The sequence below is a fragment of the Dreissena polymorpha genome, chromosome 9 (genome assembly GCF_020536995.1).
Source record: "Dreissena polymorpha isolate Duluth1 chromosome 9, UMN_Dpol_1.0, whole genome shotgun sequence".
Classification (NCBI taxonomy): Eukaryota; Metazoa; Mollusca; class Bivalvia; order Myida; family Dreissenidae; genus Dreissena; species Dreissena polymorpha.
In genome coordinates, this window is record NC_068363.1 from 68,495,159 (window position 1) to 68,523,068 (window position 27,910).

The window sequence follows — 27,910 nt, forward strand, 5'->3', positions numbered from 1 at the left end:
GATCTACCTATTGGAGTATGAGTAATTGTTGTTATTGGATGATTAATTGATGAATAACATTTTTTTTTGGATGTAACAAATACTAAATCTATAAACGGCATTTGCTTTCTATTCAGTGAATGTTCTTTACAAACGAACATAATTATGTACTCTATAGTCTTAGACGTTGCGTTAGAATCACAGGTGTTGGGGGCGTGGCAAATTCACTGAAACACTATCAATATGTCAAAAACCCACATGTTTCATCGCTATGACATTTTTTTTCAGATATAATTTATTTCATATATATTATATCAGAAATTTTGTTTTGTCAAAGTGATGAAACATGTTGTATTATGACGTATTGAAAGTGCTTCAGTGAATTAGCCACGCGCCCAACACCTGTGGTTATAATTTAAGCTATATTTCAATCGAGTGTCCTGTTTGTTGAGATACTACTTTCGATTCGCTACATGAAGTAACTGTATTGTCATTTATGCAATGCAGAAAATACAGCCAGTTTTGTTCAAGTCCTTAATTCTTTAATATGTTGTACAGAAACAGTAAAAATAACGATCATATTTCATAAGTTCTATTTATATCTACTTTCATTTTGTAAATTCACTTTAAAACATAACAGTGTGCAGATGAATTACTACTTACTTGAATAGTATTCCCGGTTTTGGGAAGTCTTCAACTAATTCAACCAAGTTTTTTACCGCCTGAATACGTGGATCGTCTCTTGACATCGTGTTTAAAATAATATTAACACAATAATGACACAAATACCTCACATGTTCACGAGTAAATCGCAAGGACTAACTTTTTCAGGTGTAATGTATGTTTGCACCGGTTTATATAAATAGAAAGCTGATAACTGACCATTGTGTACACACCGGTGACAATAACGAAGTGACGTCACCATCTATGTATAGAATGGATAACCGACACCAATTGATGTGGCTGTCCCGCCGGTAAGGTTGGTATACGCTCTTTTCTATAAGCGACCCGAGTTCGATCCCGGATCCAGTACCGGATTAGTCAATATAAATTGCCGCCATATAGTCTTTTGATGATTTTTGCTTTGGCAGACTCTTGGCTCAGATTTATTCTGAACGCGAATTATTTCAGCTAGTAGTGGATTAGCCATTAAGTAAAGTAGGCAACTACCTATGGGCCCCGCGACGTTTAGCGACCCCATAACGATATAATTTTGTTTTACTTACTTAACCTGCAACACGGTAAGCTTGAGGTAAAAAAGAAATAATCATTCGCGTGTAAACATAAATATCGGATACATTATTGAATATAGAATCCTATTTGAATTTACTTATTTTCAGAAAATATTTCAGTATAAAGAAAATCCATAAATTTTAACTGTAGTCACAACAAGAACAACACCACCGCGTGGGCCCTAAAAGTTTCACTGCCTAAGGGCCCGACGGTGCTTAATCCGGCACTGCTCGCATCCCGGTGCATGTGATTTGGAGACCATTCCATGGTTTATCATGTTTCATTAACAATTAAATAGCTAGACGTTGCAGCTCAAGTCATAATTCTTCCAAACGCTCGCGAGACTAATTAATACGCTAATTAGATACATGAGTGCTGGTCCACAAATAATGAAGCATCCGGCGGAAATACCTCATACACTTCGAAATACACTGACACCGAGTTTCAAATAACAAGTCACGCTTTACTGACTGTTAATGTACACCTATCTACGGTGAAACATAGGTGGCATGTGGAAGTTAATTAGTGTGTTGCCTTCGTAAGTTATGTCATTAGCATGACTTACTTATCTAGTTTCCACGACGATTATGTTGTTGGCATTAGTTAATTATCTAGTCCATACGATATTTGATTCGTTTTTACGAAATTAGTATGTTGCGACAAAGACGTATTTATGCTACACTCATAAAATCGAGATACTAAGTCGTGGGTGCTAATTACTTAGGAAAACAAAAACCAAATATTTATTTAATAAGTTAAGCTTGGCTATACATCATTTAGTTTCAGTAAAACTACACACCCGATAGCCGGCGTCGGCGTAATTCTGTGTTTCAGGTCTGCGTGCGACCACTCAATAGCATTGTTTCTACTGGATTTACTCCATGAGTTAAAACCTATTTAGTTAAGCTTGATGGCATAGAAAGCCTAAGGCTTGTTTGTAACGCTCTCGAAACCGTTTCCTGGGACTAGAACAGTACTTGATGTATATGGTGGAACTCTAAAGAACGCTTTTACAGTGGCGATCGAACCCGTGGCCTTCCGATCGATTTACTCTATTGAAACTTCGCACATGTCTTCGAGGTCATTGTGTGCTGTAGCTGATCCAGATCTACACCTGTTATGGCCTCATGTAAATTTGATATCCCAGCAACTAGAAAAGCTATAAAATAACACATTTAGAGAGAGCTCGAGGGGGGAGGGCATTGCCCTTTATCTCCGTTGGGGACCTGCGTTCCCACTTCCCGGATCCAGGTGCATGTAAGATTGGTTGTTAGTCTCAAGCATAGCACAAAACCACACCATGGTTAAATAGGTTTCATTAACAAATTGAATAGATAGCAATTGCAGCTTCAAGTCACAATTTGTGCAAACGCTCGCTAGACTAGCAAGCTAATTACATTTAGGAGTGCTGAGATACTGCTGGTCCACACACAATGCAGCATCAGCCGGAGATACCTTATACACTTCGATATACACTGACACCGAGTTACAAATAACAAGTCACGCTTAACTGACTGTTCGTTAACATCTATATACGGCGGATCATAGGTGGCATGTGGAAGTTAAATAACGTGTGACCTGGGTAAGACATGTCATAAGCATGACTTACTTATCTAGTTTCCACGACGATTATATTGTTGTGTTTATTTCACGAAACTGGTATGTTGCGACAAAGACTTATTTAATCGTTCCCATGAGATGCTACTCTTATAAAAACGAGATTTTAAGTCTTGGTTGCTAATGACTTAGGAAAACCAAAACAAAATATTTATTTAATAAGTTTAGCTTGGCTATAAAAAATTTAGTTTTAGTAATACTACACACCCGATAATTCTGTGTTCAAGGTCTGCGTGCGACAACGCCATTGTATTGTGTCAACTGGATTTACTCAATTATTTTTAACCTTGTTATTTTAGCTTGATTGCATAGAAAGCTAAAGGCTTATTTGAAACGCTATCAAGTCTGCTTCCATGGACTAGAACCAGTACACCAGTACTTTGTGTCTATGGGGGAAATCTAAAGAACGCTCCCACAATGTCGATCGAACCCGTGACCTCCCGATCGATTCACCCAATTGAAACTTCGCACGTGTTATCGAGGCCATTGTGTGATGGAGCTGACAACGATCTACAACTGACCTGCCTTGTAACTAAATAATTGAAGGTGTTAAAGTAAAACTTAACGCACGTGTTCAGGGTCTTGATAAAATCACATGGACTATATATAGCCAATAGCTTGATTGTCGGGCGACCTAGTTCACTTACATGCATACAAAACTTGCACGTTCACGTTTGCATGCACATGGAATACCGGCTTAAGGAAACGTTTATTCCTTGTACTGAGACAAATCTCGCCTCTACATTGACTGTGATATGTCGATGCCTTTTTATATACTCTTCCAATATAGCTCGATCGCATCGAAAGCCTAAGGCTTATAGAAACCATCGAGCCCGTTTCCTGGCTAGAACCGGTACTTGGTTTCTTTGAGGAGATCTACAAAACTATAATACAGTGGGATTTGAACCATGACCTCCCACTAGGCGGACACCATATGCACTACCTCACAGCTACAAATGCTATTGTTTTGTTAAATCCATAAGTTGGTTATCTAAAATGCGATGTTTATGGAAGGTCATTTAATGGGCGCGTATTTAAGATATTCAAATTTTATATATATCAAATATTCTCAAACAATTAAATGCTTATGCAATAAACATGAATTTGCATAAAGAAACATTGGCAAATGAACATCAATAAATTGAAACAAAATATAAAATAGCTAATGGGACCTTCCACCTTTCTTTTAACAATGTAGGACTTCATTTATGTTACGCAAATGGCAGTTTATGGCCTCATATAAATTTGATTACCAAGAATGTTTATTCACTTATTGTAGTTATAGTTAAACGTAAAAGGTATTCACATCAGAAGATAAACGTTTAATGGGGTGTATAATTTATTCTATTCTGTTAAAAAAAATAATACAATATAAAGAATAAACTATTGAAACAAGCAAATGAGAAATAAGAATATAACTTTTCTGGTAAATTACATATAAGGTTGAACAATATATTTATATATATGGGCATTGCTCTGTGAAAAGGGGGTTTAATGCATGTGCGTAAAGTGTCTTCCCAAATTCAGTGACGACACTTTCCGGCTCAACTGGATTTTTGCTAAGAAGAGACTATCTTTACACAAATATTCTATAAAAGCAGAAAGTGTCGTCTCTGATTAGCCTATGCGCACTGCACAGGCTATCTGGGACGACATTTTTCGCACATGCATTTAACCCCTTTTCACAGAGCACAGCTCATATGTATTTGAGTGGAACAAATTTGTTCCTCAGCAGATATTCCGAACAACACATTATACATAAACTGATAATTCTGTTAAAAAAACTTTTATGAAGCACCGATTAATGCCATATGAGTGTTTAAAAATATATTCACTTTAAACAGTTTATAATGTTGTCCTAATTGATTGTTGCCAATTATAAGGTAAATACATTCAAAGAGAATATAAGGCTTTTCCGTCGAAACATATACAAATCCTTAAGTTGATCGCATTAACGCAGTAACGTAGTGTGGAACATTGCCCTCCTGATGATTGATTCATATGAATATGACCAGATAATCGAAGTGACGATAGTCCGCGCTAGAGTATTGCTAAAATTATTTATCAATTTTCCGAGGAACATTTGTGTAATATTACAGCTTAATATGCAAGTTTACAGTGAAAACATGATCGCCTTAAATTCGCATAGTTGCGTCTTAATAGATCAACATCACTGAGCATCAAGTCTGTCATTATCACCGCCAATGAAAGGTTGTTTACATGAACGGGGTACTTCATTTAACAAGTCTATCTACAAGGTATGCAAATTGAAATTGTTTAAAAGGCGATCTAAGCGATCCGTGACAGAAAGAAGGTCTTAAGAGGTCTGTTTTTTATGTGTGAACATCCTCTAAAAATACAGTTATGAACGCGTATCTTCAATGACGTCTACTTCTATAACGCCAGTGACGTCACTAAGCTGCTTGCACAGGAAATTAACGATTATTTCCTTTCTGCCAAGTCGACGAGGCTTCATCTGAATCGTCTCTCGGAGCTCCTCGCCTGGTCCAATCGGTTTTCTAAAAATTTAAATAATTTTAATATTTCAAAGATAAGTAAAAAACGAGCCTTATTTAAAGCAGCTGTCTTTAGACCTAGTGTTCTCATCTGATCTTTTTGAACTTAGACTTGAAAATAGAATATTTATTGACACTTTCATTTTTTAACGAAGTTCATATTTGTATATAGACCGTGGTAGAACGTTTAAAAAAATTAATAAAGTCTCTGTATTGGTTCATTAGCCAGTGATGCTCCAAGGCTACATCATTAGGAACTGACATTATTTGGTTTACTTGGTTGACCATGTACTTGTCAAATAACTCAGTTAGCATATGCGTTGTTTCCTAGATGCATTCGGGATATTTTTGTAATGTGACACACTTAATTTAAGGCAGACAGATACCCAATCCCATACAATGCCTTATTGTGTTAATAAAATTCTTAACATCAATGACCATTAATACAAACGTTTGTTGTGGAAATGTCTAAAGTTCAATAAACTTTTCTTTAACGCCAGCGATACTTTGTTATATATTCATAAAAATGAGGTATGTGTACCTTCTAGGGATATTTATAGATATAGAATTTTTCTGGTTAAATCAAATGGCATGCAAACTGGTTGAGAAGTTATATTTAAATAATGTCATGGAAATCGCATGGAAGTTTTTATCCATAAAACTACATATAAGAAACATAGTTTCGTGGTATATTGATATAAATTATTTTCATCTCTATTAATGCAAACTCCAGTGACAACATCAACGTGCCCGGCGATGTTTTGCATCGATACGGTATATGGCTAGCATAGATCTTTAACAGTTGGTATCGTCATCAAAGCAGGTCAGAACCAGTCAGCTTTATTGTAACATTAAAGCACAGTTGAAAGCTGTATTGATAAATTACAAGGATGATTTTACGAATTCCAGACAGTAATTGAAGCATCAAGTAGTGTTGTATAAATGTGTTTTTGTGTCTGCAATCTATTACAGACCCGTCGCATTTGAAATTGGTTTCTGTGTGATATTTTCTTGTCGTCGTTATCCGGACACTGTTCACTAAGAATTATGTGATCTGTGTATAGCCAGGCGCATTTCTTAACCCTTTTCCACTCAGAAGTAAAGTGAATATGGCTATGGGCAAACAGCATAAAACCAGAACATCCTGCGAGAAACTCACAGTCTGTTCAGCTGTTATACTGTTTGCTGCTTATCAGTAATTAAGGGTTGGAAATGAAGCGTTTAAAACTTGAATTTAGTAAGAAAGGTATTTACTTAAATGTAACTTTCTAAGGGACTACAAATGCTTCAAAATACGTACCTAAGTGGTAAAGGGGTAAATTGTATTAAATATACCACTCGAAAGAATTTTTTTAATGAATATTGAAAAATATGGCTGATGCAGGATTTTTTTATTTGTTTTATAACCGCTTTGTGTCACATTGATCTTTGAGATAGAAAGACGCTTGTTACACGCTAAACGTCGTCTTATGATGAATTAAATGTGTACAAATTTATTTTCAATTCCATTCATACAATATAAAGGAATAGGATCGTCTGTAGCAGGAATTTTTGGAAGGGCACCCGGATACTTGCGCAGACTCACAGACGCACAGACGGACGACGAGAATGCTAGACGTCACCTTCCTTGAGGGGGCCTATTATGTCATTAATTGATACATTCATACGTCTCTTTATTATAGATTTTCGACCACATTAAAGAGTGTATTTCATCGTTTTCAATGATTAGGTCATTAACTTATATTTATGCGGATATATTGCTTCTATTTTTATTATCTGCGTTATCTTTAACCTTGACTAATAACATTATCATATGGGAACATATTATTAGATGTATCGGGATGTAATACATAAAACACATTTATTATTAGAAGGCTGTTTTTTGACAGCACCACATTCATTATCAGTTAAACTTATTGACAATAGCCCATTCATTGTACTACTTTCTTTTAAAGTAATACAAGTATTCGTGGAGTTTAAAGTACACGTTAACCCCATCCTCTAACAAAGGCAGAAATGAAGACCCCTACGCACTTGACTTTGATGGACGCAATACGCTGCATGCCCGGCCCCTCGATGTTTAGATGTCCACCAGTCAGGGGTACCGCCAGGGGGTTCACCAACTTCACCACCACGTCAAACGATTTCCCGACATGCGCGCTGCCTTCAGTCTGAAAAAAAGACGCCCGTCTTTCAAATAATAAATGCCTCACCGATATGCTTTGTATGTGTTATGGGCTTCATATAATATAAAGGGTTTCATACGTCTAGTCAGCTTTGTTGTGAGATTATCTTAAACTTCTACTGACTTAATCATTAAGGTTCTGTTTATATATTTTTACTTGTATCTAAATAAAGATGATTATTTTGAAATAAACGACGTACACGACCAGCCATTTGACGGATAGCAGGTAACATTATCTGCAAACCTTGTTTGCTTTGTGCACACACAACAACATAAACAAGCTTACTCATCGGTCGAAATGTAGATATAGATAAGATATCAGTTACAAGGTCGATGCAATCAACTGATATCTTTGTGTATGTTATTATATTGACACACAACACAGGCTAAGTAAATCAGACAATTAAAAGCATCTTATCTTAAAAGTTATAGTACTAAATGGAACCAACCTTAATTTCAATATTCGGTTTCTCTGTCCACAAGGGCTCTTGGAAGATGAATCTTTGACTGGTTTCCTTGACGAAGGCAATGACGTAGATGTTGATATGGCTGTCCGAGTCAACGTTGCCGATGTAGTCGTGGCATTTCATTGACAGACTTAACTCTTGTTCTGTAATGCAATACGATATATTATTGTTCATCGTATTTTACTGCATTTATATGTATTAAATACGTTTATGCCATTTAATGTATATTTCTCTCAGGGCAATGGAAAAAGCACATAGTATGCTATCAAAATAATCATATTTGGCGGACCTCTAAGTTGTCTGATTTAAATGTATATGCTTACCCATATATACTCTAAAATATTAAGACGACATATTTCTTAAAACGAAAACAATGCAATAAAAGTACATTGAGTACTATTTTGAATATTGCCTTGGTCAAACGATTTTCCGTCCATATTTATATTATGCTTACCTAAACTGCTTAAGAGTAAATCGTATAATATTCTACGATTCTATGAATTTTTAAAATTCCATACCAGTATTTGGTTCGAGAACTATCGAGGATGATTCATTTTTCATCTCAGACGTAGCTATTCCGGTATATCTGCATGAGAGTGCCGTTATGTGCGAGTCGACCGTGCGCGTCTCCGTTGACGTGTTAGAGAACTGTAAAGTCACGTTGAAGTCGCCGTTACGTTGCATGTCCGTGTGGATGGAGAACTTGACGTCTGAAGATTTGGCGTTGACGATGTCCGTGTAACGTCTGGAACTGAGCTTTCTTGCCAACTCTATAGTCACCTCTTTGTCATCGCAATCTGAATATATGTAGGCTCTCTAAATGAGTGTGTGTTCATGCATGGCAGACCGTCTTGACTCACATTATACTTTCTTATATGTATTACGATTTACTGTTAAACTCTGCGTATGAACATAAGCACGATACATTTAACCGCCAGATTGAAAAAAGGCGCCAAGACGATAATAATGACATGTGTCGCAAGTCTGCTCTGTGTGTCAGTTTGCCGCGTTGTCATTGTTGCGACTTTCAAACCCGCCAACGCGAAATAACGACACATACCCACCAAATCGCACTGTTTGTCGCTCTAGCGGTAATTACGTCTGGTCCGTTTTGGCGATTTGCATACCTATCAACACGGGATAACGTCAATATGACATTTGTCATCCTTTTTATTATAGTGGTTTATTTCTGCCACATCAGTCTGACATGATGGCAGGTATAACAGTCGCCAACACGAGAAACAACTCCATAGTCATTAAATACGAGTACTTAACCACCACAAGATGGTAATTGACATTTCCAGGAAAACAATTATCTTGAAATTATTGCAAATAACTACGTGTATGCCGACAAAACATTTAACGAACTTACTCTCTTGAAACTTGTATGCATGTGTTAGGTCCTCTCTGGAGATCGTGCTGACGGCCTTGGTGCTGATAAACTGGCCCATGATGGCGGGCTCGAGCCACACGGGCGTCATGTTACCCTCGCCGTCCACCGTCCAGTGCGCGCGGTCGCCGTTCACCTCAGCGAATATGAACTTCGTGTCATAGCCGTAGAAGATTTCACCTTGCTTTACTGCCTTAACTGACGCTGGGCCGCATGTGAACACGCCTGTAAGGTGACAACGTATACATTTATTTGGAAAACTAAAATTTCTCAATACAAGTACAGTACTATGATTTTATCTGACCATTTTACACAAATCAGGCCTTTTAAATGCTTGCAAAATATTTAAAAGTACATTTTGAGTACAAAACGTACGAGATCGTAAATACATCGTTTACTTGAATTGACGTTATTGGTTCAACATTTATATTTAACATAGAAAATGCAGGCAATCACGCGTATACAAAAATGAGAAGACATATCTAACGAAACACAGCTTATATATTGTTTAAAGTTTTCAGTATGCAATAGCACGGTAAAGAATGCATATCAACATTCAATCTTGCAACGTATATTAATGCGCCTCTAAAACAACAACATACGGTGGCACTAAGGTGACATCACTGCTCCAAAAAAAAAGTCGGGAAAACACAAGTTATGTTTGTTTTCCCGTCGCCAAAAAAAAATTAACTCAATCCAAAAAATCCAATCCAATCCAATCCAATCCAATCCAATCTAATCCAAAATAAAAGACCTGAAAACAGAACTTTTGTTTTCCCGTCGCCAAAAAACCCTCCTAACAACAGACTTATTTTGTGTTTCCCCGAGTTAATTTTTTTTTGGAAGTTATGTTTTCCCGACTTTTTTTGAGCGGTGATGTCACCTTAGTGCCACCGTAACAACACATGTAAACACATTACACTTTTTATTGAACCTTGCAATGAAAATGCAATTTCAACACTTTAAGTTGCAATTTCGAAGAGGATTCACCGATGGCAGCGGGTGACAACATGACTTACCCTCCAAACACTCCTGAGGTGTGGCGTCGAACGCCTGCCAACCGTCATATCCGGGCGGAAGATCCGGTCGCTTACACCAGGACTCGTTCCAGACATGAAAGTCCCTAAACAGAGTAGACACAGGGCTTTATGCTCATTAATCACGTTGATTTGAAGTATCGCCTTTGTAGAATGTTCAAATATTCCAAAAACATGAAATAATTTGTAAAGTTTGTAATTTAACAAGTTGAAACGGAATATCATTTTGTTCTTATCTGTGCCTTGTTTAAGGATTAAGGGCACGATTCATTTCGAGTTTATTTCTAATAAATCCCAATGTAATAGAATTTCATATATGCCAAGTCGAAATGAAACTTATATTAAGGACCTAGCATCGTATATTTACCTTGCATTTGTAAGACGTAAGGAGTTACTTACGTTGTAGGGTAGCTACTTATTTTTTACTACCTTTTCCAATGTTAAATCTTAACCAAGTCGTGTTTGATGATGTTATGCGGACATATGCTTATGCATATATGCAATTATGTTCCATATCTTGTGTCATGGGCAGTAGGCCTGTATATATATATCGCAATATTGTTGTTGTTGTGGATTTAACAAGATAATGTGGACCAATTTAAGACAATATAGATTTAATGAAACCCCATCAACATTATCAAGAAAAAAATCGTGCCACCATCGTTGCGCAGACTTTAATTCACTGGAAATGACCATTACCCTGTACAATATACGGTGAATTATTTTACGAAATAATGACGCCGGTGTGTCTGACCTTGGCGTAATGTTTAGTTCATAGGAAATACTTGTACTTTTTCCTCTCATGGTACGATTAATTAAAGCGCATTTGTTTTTCGGTAGTTACGAACTCGTGTAACTTCATGGCGACATTTATCTTAAGTAATGGGTCTTGTGCCAGATTAAAGGAATAAATATTCAAGAGAAAAATGACGGTGTTTACTTTGCAACGTATTCAAAGACGAAAAGTATTTTGATTTCAATGAACAAATAAAACTCAGCAACTCATGATTATTCGACATAATGTTTGTGTAATTTTTATTTAAATATTTTGTTTGGTATCATATGTAGGATAAGAATGATGCGGCATTAAGAAATTACACGTTTGCTGCTCGCTCCCTATTTGGCGAACAAAAACAAAATGAAGTTAATTTCATCACTTCAGAACTATGCGGAGGGAGGGGGTGTTATCAGATATAAAGCAGCACAATGTGTGCTGTTTCTATTGAAAAACTGTGTCTTTGGGGATGGAATGCAAATCTTAAACAGGGTCGTAGAAAAAGATACATGACACGAGTTTTTAATACAGGAAACTTAATTTCATCACTTCAGAACTATGCGGGGTGGGGGTTAACTAGATATAAAGCAGCATAATGTGTGCTGTTTCTATTGAAAATCTGTGTCTTTGGGGATGGCATGCAAACCTGAGACAGGGTTGTTGAAAAAGATACATGACAAGAGTTAAAATACAACAATCAATCCTGGCTTTAGTTTAAACTGAGAACAATTTTCAAACATCATGTACTCTGCAATAAAAAACTATTTAAAGCAAGAATCGATACTATGATGTCGATTTTGCTTCAATAATTTAAGAAATGACATAAAGAGTGAGATTGAGCTTATTAATCCCAATGAGTCTGAGGTAGTTAGCCAATTATCAACGCGAACGTATTGGTTTCCTAAGTAACGGAGTGACAGTAATTACTTCTATCGTGCCAGTTATATGGCATAAAAGAAATAAATGTGCGTTTGTAAATTAAAAAAAAAATCTGCTAAACTAAAAAAGCTTTAATTCTCCCGTGTTTGTTTTTCTCGCATATGAACCACAAGCCACATACAGTTTGCAATATCGGAATTGATGACTGGATTAGTAATGTTCGTCTCTAACTAAGCCGCTGTTGCAAAACGATTAATTCATCTTTGATTTTCGATGTTTGCCTTTTTGTCATGACAATCATTATACATGTTTCGTATTATTGTGTGAAACAAGTATATAGGAGAGACATAAAATTACAGCATTGTTTGTAATTGCCTTTATACTGCAAGAACCTACACACGTTCAGGAAAAATATACCAGGATACAGTACAACATAAACAAAATTATATCCAATAATTTTATGGAGAATAATTGTTATATTAACGAATGTATTAAAAGCCGACTATGAAATATAATTTGATAAAAACGTTTATAAAGAGCGAGTCCTAAATATACATGCAATGTTGCCGTGGCGTTAGTGGAGGTGGTTACCTCTAGTGACGATCCCAAATGAGGGAGCGTCTTTAAATCTCCCTCAAACAACAACTTCTACTGAATCTACCAAGGAAACTGAGTCGAAAGCGTTTAAGCAAGCCCAATGCTGTCGATGCAATCGAAGTAAAATACTAAGGTTTAATCTAACATTAATGCAAGGACACACTCATATATACGGAATATCGCATTGTCGCCATCGTACTAACGCATTGTCGCCATCGTATTATCGCATTGTCGCCATCGTACTATCACACTGTTGCCATCGTTCTATCGCACTATCGCATTGTCGCCCTCTGGATTTTAATGTGTAACCACGATGGCTCTAACGGTATTCCGTACATATACGTGCGACATATGTATGTTTTTATAAAGTCAGTTCTATGGTGAGAGACGCAAGTAGGAAAGTTCGAGTTTTATCAGTAAATTTCTTTCCTATACTAAAGTCTCTTTATTAGTATAATATTGGTAGACCGAATAGTGTTCTGTCGTATGTTATTATATCTAGAAAATATAGTAAATTATTTTCATATAAATGTCGAAATGTAAAATTATCAGAGCTACATGTGATTTACTCAATAATTCGGTTATTACAAGTAACACAAACCGCAAGCATAGTATAACACATTAAAAGGCTTTTTCACGGCACGTAATTGAGCTTTCCCGGCCCGTCTCTCTAAAGGAAATGGTATATTCGTCAATAATTACCTACAGTTTGTCCGGAGGGCGGATGTGCCTCTCTTATTCCTGACAGGCGCATTTAAATGCCTGACAACTACAATTGTTCTTTAAGTGCCACTGCAGAGATGATAACACTTAACACTCGAGGAGCGGTCGGCAGATTCGTGTATGGTGAAATCGATTAGTTCCTAATTAAAACCAATCATACGCAATCATATCCAGTTATACGGCCTTTCCGAGCGCAGCGTTTTCGATCGCAACTTTACTACGCCTCGGTAATTGTTTCCACCATAGTCTATGGATTTTTTGAGAGACTGATTCTGGAAATTACCGTAAGCAACGGTTGCTTTTTTGGCTCTTAAGGTGTTAACTTCTTTGTGACGGAATGTCATAATAATTAAGTACGTCAGTAATTTTTGCAAGACCATTTTACTTGCTTGGATAAATATGAGCTTTATAGTTAACTAGTACGAACCAACCATAGCCACCATGTACAAATAAGCCTCTATTTAGGAAAGCCGGGCTTAATGCGTTAAGAGTCTAAAGCTCGAATAAAACCGAACGAGTCTAGGTGAATGATACAGCACCAACTGATTATTGATTAGTAGAAATGTAGCAAACAAACAGTTTAAGACATAACGTTCAAATGCGTTAGATAAAATCTTAGAAAACATGGATATTATTTCTCATTTGTGAAAGTTAAGATTTATTCTTAACATATCACACTCTTCTTCTTCTTCTTCTCAATATATATAGGATCTGGCACGAGTTGTCATATCATACCATATAATAATAATCATCATCCTGAACTCGTTTAATAAAATAATAATAATAGGAATTGTGTTAGTAAGCAAGCCTTTGGCGAGCTTACTAACGAATTTCCTGGACGAGTTTAATAAAATATGGTATGATATGACAACGAGGGCCAGATATTTTTTATCACATACTTTTAAATGAGCAAATTAAATAAATATTTACGCAAACATAATGATAAATCCCGAATGTTCTTTACATTTCGTGTCGTCATTTGACGTTGCAACGTCATTTCAGCAAAATAACAAAATGCGATTGGTCAATGAACGAAAACTGAGCCAATGAAAACGCTTAAAAAGTATATTACACATGTGTTAAATAAAAATATATGTAATGGTTATATTACATGGGAAACAGGGTATGACATGTGATAAATATGAATTATTGCATATGTTACTATATTTAGTAACAAAATTGGCCTTTTTTCGCGAATAACTCGTATATCTCGGTATTGACCAAGTGTGCAAATAACCGGTTAATCGGTGCCCATATCGGTTATTTTCAAACTCCCGGTTATCTCGCAGCAACGGCGGATCGTCGGCACGCGTTGACGTTACGTAATTGGCGAACGGAGCGTTAAAACAAAATGGTGTCTGAACGGGTTTTGGAATCGCTTTTTTTTCTCAAAACCGGCATTCCGTACTTTTATTTTTCATACAACTAATACCGCAATTTATGACGTATGTTGTATGACGTAATTTCTCTGACAAAACACACTTGTTTGAGTTAAACTATCTGAATTTTAAGGACATGTTGGACGTGTTGTTTCTTAACAGTAAAATATTTGTTTAAATCATCGAACAAATTGCAAAACGTATTTTACATTGCGTGTTTATCGTGCAAAATTGTAAACTTTGATAGGAATACAATACAATAGTGGGGTTTGAAATAAGCTTCGATAAAGAGATGGAATAATAAAATGTGCAAGTGCAACTCTTTTCAATTTCATTGTTTTAAATATTGATTTAAAGTTGTCATTGAGGTAAGCGTGTCGTTTATATTAAATTATGTTTTTATTTCGATATTAATTATTAATTTCGATATACATGATATTAATTATTAATTTTGATAAACACGACATATGTATACAAATGATGAACATATGCAATAAACAGGTCATTATATGGAGCAAGTGTGCAAGTTATTTGCACTCGGGCTAAAGTCCTCGTGCAAAACTCACCGAGTGCCACTAAAGGCACACTTTTTCCATATAATAATCTATACAAATTTGATCGCAAATTAATTTTGATATGCACATAATATTATGTGATCCTTACACAGGTCCCGTCTCATGCAGAAAACTTTAGACAAACACTATGCGTAAACGTGAACTTTAGTTATTCACATACAACAGAAATATGTTTAAACTAAGGTCCAACATACCACACTGTATCGTTCATGGAGGTCTTGGGTTTACCGTCCACCGACCAGTGAGAATCCATCGGCGAGCTAAAGTCGCTGTCGTGCGCAGACCGGAAACACGTGACACAGCGAGTGGGGATGCCAAGGGCTCGAAACACTATTACCAAGAAATTAAGCATTTTCTAGCAGGCGTGAAAACATTTTCTGTGAACACTTAAGAAAAATGAATAGATTTTTGCTCCTTTAGATTTAAAGGGGCCTTTTCACAGATTTTGGCATTTTTTTTAACTTATTCATTAAATGCTTTGTATTGATAAATTTAAACATTGGATCGTAAAAGCTCCAGTAAAAAATCAAGAAAAAAATTAAAAAAAGGAAAAGAACATTGCCCGGAGCAGGTTTCGAACCAGTTACCCCTGGAGTCCTGCCAAAGTCCTGAAGTAAAAACGCTTTAGCCTACTGAGCTATTCCGCCGAGTACACATTCTTAACGTATTTTATACCTTATATAAGCAATCTTCGTAGTTTCACAAAATTTAACGACAAAAACAGAACTCTCCAAATTATTCAATTGTTTCGCGTTGCAACGCTTTATTATTTTTAGGTTTTAAAATCGTCAAAAGATGCATATAATGGCTTTATTAGAGCATGGTTAATGTTCAGTATTACTGTTTCCTCACAAATATCATAACTAAAACGAAAACTTACGAATCTGAAACAACTTTTTTCAATTTTGTCAATTTACCAAAGCGTGAAAAGATCCCTTTAAGATACAACGATTTTTTTTTATTTTTCAAATTTAATATAAAAACTTGGGAACAAATATGTATTTCAGTACATGTGTGAAGAATCCAATGCGAGAAAAAGCACATTCCCGATGTAATCATTGGATATCTTAACTAAAAGATGACCATGATGGCATAAGGTAGCTTACATGGCCCTCGGTATTTTTCTAACGTAAAAAAAGACATTTCACCGTTATGGCGATTAAACCTGAATGTGCCTTTGTTAAAATGGTATAAAACAGACAGTATGGAAAGATATATCCAGTATACGGATTAAACGCCGTAGAAACGACCTTTGTAAGTCAAAACCTTTTTTTATTCGTTAATATGCCATGCAATGAACATTTTGGAAAATATATTTCAACATCTAAATATAAGCTTGTAGGAAAACGTTTCGAAGCGTTTTAAAAGCAATATAAGAATAACAGCAACCCACCCGATCATTTGTTAGAATTCTGAAAAGGGTCGATCAAGGATAATTTCTGTGAAAACTATTTTGAAACTCTAAAATCTTGTTTTTACAATAATTTACAAAGTGTTGGTATTTATAAAGCTTTATTGTTGCCATGTAATCTATTCTTAAAGTATTCTTTGGGATTTAATTAATGTGTTTAACGACGAACGCCGCACACCGGAAGGTACATGATAAGAAAAGCTCACCTTAGGACTTTGTGGGATTAAGTGGGCAAACGACAACAATTTAAATAAAACAAAACATATAAATATGGACGTTTTATATTAAGCAATCGTCTGTGTTCCATGTTTCAGTATAAAACAACAACACAAAGACGTAGTTTACCCGTCGTTGCAACTGCAGCAAACGTCCAACACTGGCCGTACTTGACACCCTTGCGTTTCTTAAGGAATTCTTCCAATATGGCGGTACTTCCGTTCCACGCGTGAGGAGCAACGCCGTCGTCATATTTCCCCGACCAGTTGCCGACCAGCACCCCACCATCGCGCTCATTGTTGTTGATCTTAAAAAATATATCCACCGAGGTAAAAAAATATCAACCGACAGTTTTTTGTTATTATAAATGATGTTATAGTCATATAAAAAACTGTTATTGATTTATTAAATGTCTTTATTTTTACAAACACTGCCTATGATCATCGGTAAATCAAACAATTGATTTAATATTCGAATACCTATTCATTCGTTCAGTGTGCCTATTCAGTTTTTTTGCATATCGTTGCATGAAGTTTCTGAAAAGTATCTTACTATAGATGTGTTATTTGTTTCGAGGCACACAACCATAAGTCTCTTAAGTATTTTTTTTCAAATTACATTTGTATATTGGTGACCTAGATTTTGCAAAGTTTATGTGTTATATATCGTTCGATTGCGAAAATGGTGTTGCCCCGCTAAAACAACGACCGCAATTGACGCAGGACAGTTCTTCATAAAAGGCTTAAATATCAATTCCAAAACTCACTATTTTACTAAGCGCTCTGAGCACAAAGACAGCGTTCCCTCGAGCTTGATCGCCAAGTTCAGACTTCTCCATGATTGCTATGGCAGCGACGAGGCACACATCGTCGAACTGTAAGTGTGGTTTGTATATTTGTGCGAGCAAAATCATCGCAACTGTCAAATAAATAACTTGCAAATAAACCTTCATAGAAAAAAACTCAATTATCAACACATTTTCCACTGGTTTACGCACATGAAAAGCTTGATTTTGTTATCGACACGTGCATGAATTGTGTACTTATAAATTGTGTTAAAATTTTACATTGGACTACAGTTTACCACTAATATATACAGCCACTCATTTCAATTGTTTGTCTAAGACTCGATAACTTCATGCAGCCACGCGTGTTCGTTTACAACTACAATTATAAAACCATGATTGGTTGACAAAGTATTGGATGGATAGGTATTCAGTGACGAAATGTCAAGTACTAAAGTTGTTCATACCTGTCCAAAGTTCCATGGACGGACGCAGAATTTACCCACAGTTCCCAACCATATCCGCCCGGTCTCACTGAGCACGTACTCCTGGCGATGTGTCTCCTCATCCATGTATACCTGGTCATCTAAACATTATAGATAAATCACTTTATGAGTCTCGCTCTGAGAAAACTGGACACAATTCATGTGCGTAAAATGTAATCCCAGATTAGCCTGTGCAGTTCGCACAGGCTAATCAGGGACGACACTTTCCGCTTTTGCTGTATTTTTCCTTTAAAGGAAGTCTCTTCTACGAGAGAGTTTAGGCGGAAAGTATCGTCCTTGATAAGCCTGTGCAGGCTGCACAAGCAAAGCTATGACGACACTTTGCGCACATGCATTAAACTCCGTTTTCAAAGATAGAGGCTCATATATTCAACTTATTCTTAAGTCGATGTCGTCTTAAAGTCATACGTTCTGTAATAAGTTATAGATTGTTATACTATGAATGCAATTTAAAAAAATCCGCATTAAAACAAATGGTCTCATTTAGTACGCCGCATTAAATTATACTTTTTCACATGCCGTCTTCAACGGTATTTCGTAACAATAAACTTTTCGTGATCACTGTTGATCAGAAACAATACAGATAAACGTTTCTGTTATTTGTCAGATGTAAACGTATCACGTGTCAGTGCTTAAATGACAACATATGAATCCCATAGCAATGAAGTTAAGTATACATGAGTTAAGCTCTTTGAGACTCCTTATACATAGGAAGATCTAAAATAATGGTAAGAAATCTTGAAGTAGATACACAATACTCCACCGATCTAAGTCAAATACTGAATAACGTATTTCTGGGACAAAATGTCAAGAACTATAAAAAAATCTTCGAAATAGTTATCTTAACCTTGGCACCTCTTACATCGCCTCTGTACTGATTTCATGCAATGCTGATACGAGGTGAGGTTGGCATATACCATTTCCCAATATCGGATGATTTGATCACCATTATACCACAGTCTAATGTGTATTATGTAATCAGTTTATTGTGTTCTGGTAAAAACCATGTATATGCCACGCGAAATCAATTTATTCCGCTCATTCCTGATACGATATTATACGTAGCTTAGATATTACAAACTGATTAATGTTTTCAAAATCCCAAGGGCAGACTACACAGATTGCTTCTACCAATGCTTGCAAAGGTGCATTGAACTGAAATAACGATGATCGAGGTTTCTATTATCTTATGAAAAAGGGTTTGTTCAAAAATTGTTTGTCGTATTTAACCCATTTATGGGCTAGAAAAAAAAGGCCTTGGCAAACAGCGTAGACAATGATGAGACGCCGCATGATGTGGCGTATCATCAGGGTCTGTGCTGTTTGCTTAAAGAAATGTCTGTAAGAAATATTCTAAATATAGAAATAAATATACTAGACATCCCTTTTTTTGGAAATAAATTGATAAAATTTAGAAGAATGAGAGATTCCACTAAGCATAAATGGGTTAATAGTAATGTTTCTACCAACACGAAACGTCACAGTATTTTAACATCGATTTTGAAAACATACGAAATAAAGCTGCAATATAACCGACTGCAAACAATTATTGTAATAAACGAAAATCTAAACATAGTAATTACCAGGGCAGCACGAAACAATTGAGAGAAAAGAAGAAAATAAAAATAGGTCGTAATTACAGGAATGCAGAGAGAAAGAAAGAAGCTAGACCTACGTCAAAAAACCAAGATAGAAGAACGCTAGCAAAAACAGTCAAACCGCTGGTGGAGTTCGGTAATGAACACGCCAATGCGTTTGATAGTAGTTTAGATCGTTAAGAAATTATATTGAGTTTAGCGGTCACAATATGGACGTGGGTGGCCATGAGAAACTGCTTGGTGATGCGTTTTTGATAAAATAATAGTTATATCTGAATGAATTATTTTAATTTCATGATAAATACATATGCATTTCTATTACCATAGTCATAAGACGGTATACACTTTGGATTATAATAAAAATTTTACAACGAGATATTCATCAGTGTCAATTTCACAATCAGTAACTTAGAAACTTTAAAACGATTATAAGAAACTTTTTCCCGAAATCGACGCAAGCATAAAAATAACAAAAAAAACAAACAACAAAAGGCCATGATGGCCCCGAATCGCTCACGTGACTAACCAAATACAATCCCAACCCAGATTTCATCAAGATAAACATTTTGACCAAATTTCATAACTATAAGATGAAAACTGTGACCTCTATTGTCTACACAAGGTTTTTCCTATTATTATTATTTGACCTATCGACCTATTTTTTTACCCCTGGTGACCCAAATACAATCCAACCCAGATTTCATCAAGATAAACATTCTGATCAAATTTAAAAAGATTGGATGAAAACTGTGACCTCTATTGTCTACACAAGGTTTTTCTATTATTTGACCTAGTGACCTAGTTTTTGACCCCAGATGACCCAAATACAATCCCAACCCAGATTTCATCAAGATAAACATTCTGACCAAATTTCATTAAGATTGGATGAAAACTGTGACCTCTATTGTCTATACTACGTTTTTCTATTATTTGACCTAGTGACCTAGTTTTTTACCTAGTGAGCTAGTTTTTGACCTAGTGGCCTAGTTTTTGACCCCATATGACCCAAATACAATCCCAACCCAGATTCATCAAGATAAACATTCTGACCAAATTTCATAAAGATTGGATGAAAACTGTGACCTCTATTGTCTACACAAACAAATTGTTGGCTGTTTTTCCATTATTTGACCTAGTGACCTAGTTTTTGACCTCAGATGACCCAAATACAATCCAAACCCAGATTTTATCAAGATTAACATTCTGACCAAATTTCATAAATATTGGACGAAAACTGCGATCTCTATTGTTTACACAAGATTTTTCTATAATTTGACCTAGTTTTTGACCTAAGTGACTTAGTTTTTGACCCCAGATGACCCAAATACAATCCCAACCCAGATTGTATCAAGATAAACATTCTGACCAAATTTCATAAAGATTGAATGAAAACTGTGACCTCTACTGTCTAAACAAGGTTTTTCTAATATCTGACCTAGTTTTTGACATAGTGACCTAGTATTTTACTCCAGATGACCCAAATAAAATCCCAACCCAGATTTCTGATGAAACATTCTGATGAAATTTCATAAAGATTGGATGAAAACTGCGACCTCTATTGTCTACACAAGGTTTTTGTATTATTTGACCTATTATGTGACCTAGTTTTTGACATAGTGACCTAGTTTTCGACCCCAGATGACCCAAATATAATCCCAACCCAGATTTCTTCAAGATAAACATTCTGACCAAATTTCATAAAGATTGGATGAAAACTGTGACCTCTACTGTCTACACAAACAAATTGTTGAAGCACACACGCATGCACGCACATATGGACGCCGGACATCACACGGTCACATAAGCTCACCATGACACTTCGTGACAGGTGAGCTAAAAAGGAGTGAAAGAACAACCCTAGAGAAAACAAGAGGGCCATTGGCCCTAAGGCGCTCCCCTGAGACCCAAAGGAACTAAACTATTCTGGGAAGGTGGAGTTCAAAATAATAAAAGAACTTCATACAGACGGGCGTACATACTTAACTTGTGCTTTATAGTTCGATTATTTAGTGTTAATCTTCAAAAGAGGACGAGTGCTGAGCAGACAGGCGGTAGTACAGACTTTATATATATATTTTGCTCTAGTATTAAAATACGTTTTCACTGTTTTTGCATTCAAAGTTATTTAGAACAATGATACTCTGATTTTCAAGTAATACTGTATTTCACATATCATACATGACATCTGTATATAAAATTAATTAGAATAATGGTATTTCTGACTTTCACATAATACATTATTTCACATATCATCCATGTAGGCCTATATGACTTTTGTATATCCATCTGTATTTATGATTTAAAATGAAATTTTTATACTTCATTGAAGAGTTAATTTTTGTTTATTATTCACATTTGTAAGTGTTGTTTGTAAACAATTCCTCTACGCTTCTACGCTTCTACTCTTTATTTACAACCAATGCAAAACTAAAATGCATTTTAATTGTGAAAGTTATTCTCAAATACAAGCTGCATTTAATATCATAAGTATCGCAAATAGTTGGTTTCAAGTACATTTTCTCTATCTCTTTAATTCTTGAACAAAGTATATCTGTGATATGATATGTGTACATGTAGACACGATATTTTTTGTCAATCAATGTTAAACAGTAAAGTTGGAGAATATTTAAATCAATTTTTATTGATCAATATAACTGAATTTTGACAAAATTTTTGCCTAAGCTGTAAAGGATATTTTTACGTACATATCTTTACTTTTTCTTCTTGATATTCATAATATACACTGGGACTTTGTGATAGTTATAAGTTAAATAATAGCCATATTGAGTAAGTTCAATCAGACATCACTGTACTTAAAGCTTAGAAATATGAAATCTCACGCTCATTAAATTTATATATATTGTATAAAAATTTCTTGAAAATATATAAGAACATAATTTTGCTATTTCAAGAGCTAGCTTCAATGTTGTAATTTGTTCTTTTTATGCAGTCAGCATGCTGATTTTTATATGAAATTAATGACAGATGTATTTATGTGTTCATCTCTATATTGATACCACTGTATAGCAATTGCTGTTCCATGCTGTTCACTGCAAAGGGCTGTAAACAAGGGGTTAGGCATCAAGCAACTGTCAGAGATAATGAGGTACCTGCTGTGGCTAATGGTTATTTCATTGGTCTGCGGTCATTAAATTACATGCAACAAAATGTGTGAAAAGTGACCAGCACAGGAATTTGGGGCCTGACTCTAAACTGTTATATACAGTTGTTTCTCCCCTAAGTAATTTTCTGTGAAATCAATATTACTACTTAAAATTTTGAGATTATTTAATAAATGGTTTTCAGATGGAAAAATATGTTTGTTGCACTTCATCACCATCCAATCATAAACATGAGATTATCCTCTTCAGAAAGGAACAAAAATAAATAAATTTTTTTTGGCAATTTAACTGTATATTTTATCGGCAGAATTAATATTCACATGACTGCATGGAGATCATGAATATGATAATATGCATAAATTTCATTCAACGTGTACATCCGTAATTTCATAGTATAGTGTGGACAAGGTTACACTATAATTAGCCATTTAAAGCCATGTTTTTCAACAGACCGCAACCATAAAGGAAATCGGCCTAGATTTCATAACAAGATATCCATTAAACCAATGTTTTGATTAAGTTTCATGATGATTGGACAAAAAATGTGACTTCTAGAGTGTTCACAAGCTTTCTTACTATACAAATATAAGGAAAAAGACCCCCCCCCCCTGGCGGCCATGTTTTTTTACCGATCAGAACCATTTTCAAACTCATTCGTCGTATCCAGGAAACAAATCTTCTAACCAAATTTCATTAAGATTGGAACAAAAATGTGACTTCTAGAGTGTTCACATATTTTCACTATATACATATAGAGAAAACTGCCCGCCCCCTGGCGACCATGTTTTTTTTACTGATCTGAACCATTTTCAAACTCGTCCAAGATATTAATGAAACCAATGTTTTCACCAAGTTACATGATTGGGCAAAAATTGTGACTTCTAGAGTGTTGACAAGGTTTTTCTATAGCCATATAATGAATACTGCCCCGCCCCCCTAGCAGCCATATTTTTCAACAGACCGGAATCATTTTTTAACTCCACCAACATATCACTTAGACAAACATTTTGACAAAGTTACATGAAGATTGGGCATCAAATGTGACTTCTACAGTGTTCACATTTTTTTTTGACCTAGTGACCTAGTTTTTGACCCAGCATGACCCAGTTTCAAACTCAGTCGAGGTATCATTGAAACAAATGTTTTGACCAAGTTTCGTGAAGATCGGACAAGAAATGTGGCCTTTAGAGTGTTTACAATGCAAAATGTTGACGGCGAACGACGCACAGACGACGGACGACGGACAAAAGGCGATCCCAAAAGCTCACCATGAGCACGTTGTGCTCAGGTGAGCTAAAAAGAAGACATTAAGTATAACAATTAAAACGAAATGAAAGAGCGAACAAAACAAACGAAAAAATAACACAAATAAGAGATACGAACATAATGAACGCTTGAGGCGTTATTCAGATGCAACAGAGCCAAAGCATACCTGGACACCAAGGATTGAACAGGATATAGATGTCATCGGGCTGGGCGTATCTGTACTTCTCGACCTCGCCCTGCTCGTTCTTGTGGGTGGTCTCGATGAAGAGATTGTACCTGCCCACGATTGCATCCGGCGAAGTGCATACTTTGAGATGGGCCACCTTGTCCTCAACTCTCAGCAGCTGGAAGGCCCAGATTGGGTCACGCAGGGCCGCCACTCGGCTCACCGGAACCACCGTGCCTTTGCTTTGGAGCGGTTGTCTGCCTGAATGTTGGGTCAAAAAATATACATGCTTGTTATAGATGCTGGTGCATGATAGTTTCATTTCTTTTATAGAGAAGATGGCGATCTAACTAGTTGGTAACAATATAAATATTGATTTTTATATCCTTAGGTGCCGTTATTGAATAACGCAATGCCGTGATCGTTGGTTTAAGTTGCCGGTAGCAAGACTTAGTAAGACTTTTTCTTTTCTTTGGACAGATTGTTGATAATTATAATGTTGATACAAATAAATAATCATTAGTCTGATATAAAAGGTGTCGGTAGAGACATACTTTACAATAACTGACAGCGTTCCTGAAAATCTGAAACAAGGCAGCTGTGTTTGTACGGTACCGAAAGCAATTATTCAATGAAGCAAACAGAACACATCACGGAAAAAAAAAAAATCTTCTTTTTTTTTTTCCAGAGCCAATATTAAACACACATGTGAATTCCCAGATATTATTTACAGACCATGATTGCGATTTTTTTAATTTTAATTTTCTAAGAATTTAAACAACTTAATCACGTTGTAGCTAGTATAAATACTATTCTACCACGGCACGTGACTTGTTTTCTATATACAAAGAAGAAAAACTACTGTTGGTTATTTCTCCGATATACGAACGATTGTTTAAAGTGACGTCACTTTGATTGTCCGCGCACATTTTATGAATGAAGACGACGTCATTTGATTGTAATTGTTGTGGTGACGTCACGTTTTCGCGGAAAAGTGGAGGACGTTCGGTTAATATAATTCTCATTTATAACCTTTAAATCGCGGAAAACTTATTAATGAAATCGTGTTAGAATCGAAATAATCCACGGGTAACCGCTGATTATTGCGGTAATAACCAACGGTATGTCGTTCCGATGCTTGTTATCAAACCACTCGGGCTATGCCCTCGTGGTTTAATTCCTACGCATCGGAATTCCATACCGTTGGTTATTACCGCAATAACCAACGATTACCCGTGGATTATTTCTTAATTCTACCACAGTCTCACACGCATGGACATTAGAATGAGAAGGAAGCTTACCGTGGTTTATTACCCCGATATACCAACGGTTGTTTATAGTGACGTCACTTTGACTGTCCGCGCACTTTTTATGAATGAATACGACGTCATTTGATATTCATTTTTGTGGTGACGCTACGTTTTCGCGGAAAAGGGGAGGACGTTTGGTTAAAATAATTCTCATTGATAACCTTTCAATCGCGGCTAACTTATTAATGAAATCGTGTTAGAATCGTAATAATCGACGGGTAACCGTTGGTTATTGCGGTAATAACCAACGGTATGTCATTCCGATGCTTGTTATCAAACCACTCGGGCTACGCCCTCGTGGTTAATTCCTACGCATCGGAACTCCATACCGTTGGTTATTACCGCAATAACCAACGGTTAACCGTCGATTATTTCTTAATTCTACCACGGCACGTGACTTGTTTTCTATATACAAAGAAGAAAAACTACTATTGGTTATTACCCCGATATACCAACGGATGTTTAATGTGACGTCTCTTTGATTGTCCGCGCACATTTTATGAATGAAGACGACGTCATTTGATTGTAATTGTTGTGGTGACGTCACGTTTCGCGGAAAAGTGGATGACGTTCGGTTATTATAATTCTCATTTATAACTTTTAAATCGCGGATAACTTATTAATGAAATCGTGTTAGAATCGAAATAATCCACGGGTAACCGTTGATTATTGCGGTAATAACCAACGGTATGTCGTTCCGATGCTTGTTATCAAACCACTCGGGCTACGCCCTCGTTGTTTAATTCCTACGCATCGGAACTCCATACCGTCGGTTATTACCGCAATAACCAACGGTTATCCGTCGATTATTTCTTAAATAATTAACTATTACTGTAAAATATAAGAGAACAATATGCGTACAACGTATATTAATCCTATGTCACATGTGTAATAATGTATGACTGTATTTGCTTTTTTCATTACAATTCAAAAGCTTTTGTCTGAAGTATCATCCTTCGGTTCTTTTTTTAAAATTAAAATATAAATAATAGATAGTACTCACACATCATACTAGTCAAGTATGACATAACAGTCCTATGGGCCCATTTGCAGGGAACAAAGTGTTAAACAAATGTTTAAGGCTTGCATTTAAAAGAAGCATTTTGATATCCTATAGCTAGATTGCCACTCGTCCGCTGTGCTGGTACTTGTGCATTTCTAACAATAGAAACAACTTTATAAAAAGTGTATTTCTTTCATTTAAACTTGATATGCATAGACAAATTAAACTATATATGATTTAATTTTATGTTTTGTAATCGAATTGGATTCATGATTTTCATGAAACACAAACATATCTAGAGCAACATTCTAATTTCGACAGGCAAAAAAACCCACATTCTCGGGAAAGATAAGATATTCTGGATAACATATTCATTAATGTTGAATTAAACAAAGCAGTGTGTGAGAATTCAATGAAGAAAAAGTATCACCTGTTACAAACTTCAGCACAAGCTCATCGTCCTGGCAGGAAAATGGTCTGTCGAATGTGATACTGATGTCGAACTGGTGGCCCCTTCTGATTATCAGATTAGGAATCTCGTAGTCACTGGTGCGGTGGGCTGTCCGATTCTTGTTGCGCAAGAAGTCAACGGATTTGGGTTTGAGCTGCCCATCTGGAAATATATTTAGGGAACCTTGTGCGTTAGATTGCAATTTATTTATTAACTTTTACACGCTATTATATGAGGCATTTCTAATATTTAGAAAAAGCAACCTGACAAAACAACAAAATCAATTCCTCTTTTGTCTATTTTTTTTTGAAACAAGAAGCAATCAGAACATATGTACGAGTATGTAATGTGTGTTAACTTACTATATAGACATAAACACTTGACAAAAATATGTGAAATGCCAGGATAAACTGCACGAGCAAAGCTTTTTTGTGATAATGTTTATATCCTATTTAACTTATGGACACTCTTCAAGTATTTGCCATGATTAATGAACCATTTAAAGACAAGCGGCGCTTGTAATCTCTTGAAAAGAAATGGATAAATCAATGAATCGATTGTTTTTGAGTAATGCTGGCTTTCAATAAAATACACCAGACAGTTTTACAACTACAAAGTTGCTGAACTGATGCTAGCAACCCACTGCTTCCGTCTTTGCTTTAAATAAAACATTATTGAGCAACATGAACTTGTAATTAACATTACTTAAATATTCCGATGATACA

At 35.9% G+C, this 27,910-nt stretch overlaps 2 protein-coding genes across 8 annotated transcripts in view; both read right to left on the bottom strand.

Moving 5' to 3' along the window:
* LOC127844340 (adenine phosphoribosyltransferase-like) overlaps positions 1–810 on the bottom strand; it is a 128,403-nt gene extending 127,593 nt beyond the window's left edge. For both annotated transcript variants that reach the window (XM_052374459.1, XM_052374458.1), the window contains exon 1: positions 643–810. In XM_052374459.1, the coding sequence (XP_052230419.1) occupies positions 643–728 (86 nt within the window). In that variant the 5' untranslated portion in view covers positions 729–810. The remainder of the gene's footprint in view (positions 1–642) is intronic.
* Positions 1–27,910, bottom strand: part of LOC127844336 (protein-glutamine gamma-glutamyltransferase K-like) — a 226,580-nt gene that overhangs the window by 96,383 nt on the left and 102,287 nt on the right. For 5 of the 6 annotated variants that reach the window (XM_052374449.1, XM_052374444.1, XM_052374443.1 and 2 more), the window contains 12 exons: positions 27,165–27,347; positions 24,422–24,682; positions 18,231–18,349; positions 17,746–17,853; positions 17,109–17,286; positions 15,547–15,682; positions 10,407–10,510; positions 9,370–9,612; positions 8,516–8,794; positions 7,980–8,140; positions 7,380–7,516; positions 4,151–5,348 (listed from right to left, as the gene is read on the bottom strand). In XM_052374449.1, the coding sequence (XP_052230409.1) occupies positions 5,192–5,348; positions 7,380–7,516; positions 7,980–8,140; positions 8,516–8,794; positions 9,370–9,612; positions 10,407–10,510; positions 15,547–15,682; positions 17,109–17,286; positions 17,746–17,853; positions 18,231–18,349; positions 24,422–24,682; positions 27,165–27,347 (2,066 nt within the window). In that variant the 3' untranslated portion in view covers positions 4,151–5,191. Of the gene's footprint in view, positions 1–4,150; positions 5,349–7,379; positions 7,517–7,979; positions 8,141–8,515; positions 8,795–9,369; positions 9,613–10,406; positions 10,511–15,546; positions 15,683–17,108; positions 17,287–17,745; positions 17,854–18,230; positions 18,350–24,421; positions 24,683–27,164; positions 27,348–27,910 lie in introns of those variants that run through there. The other variant, XM_052374445.1, reaches the window with a different exon arrangement.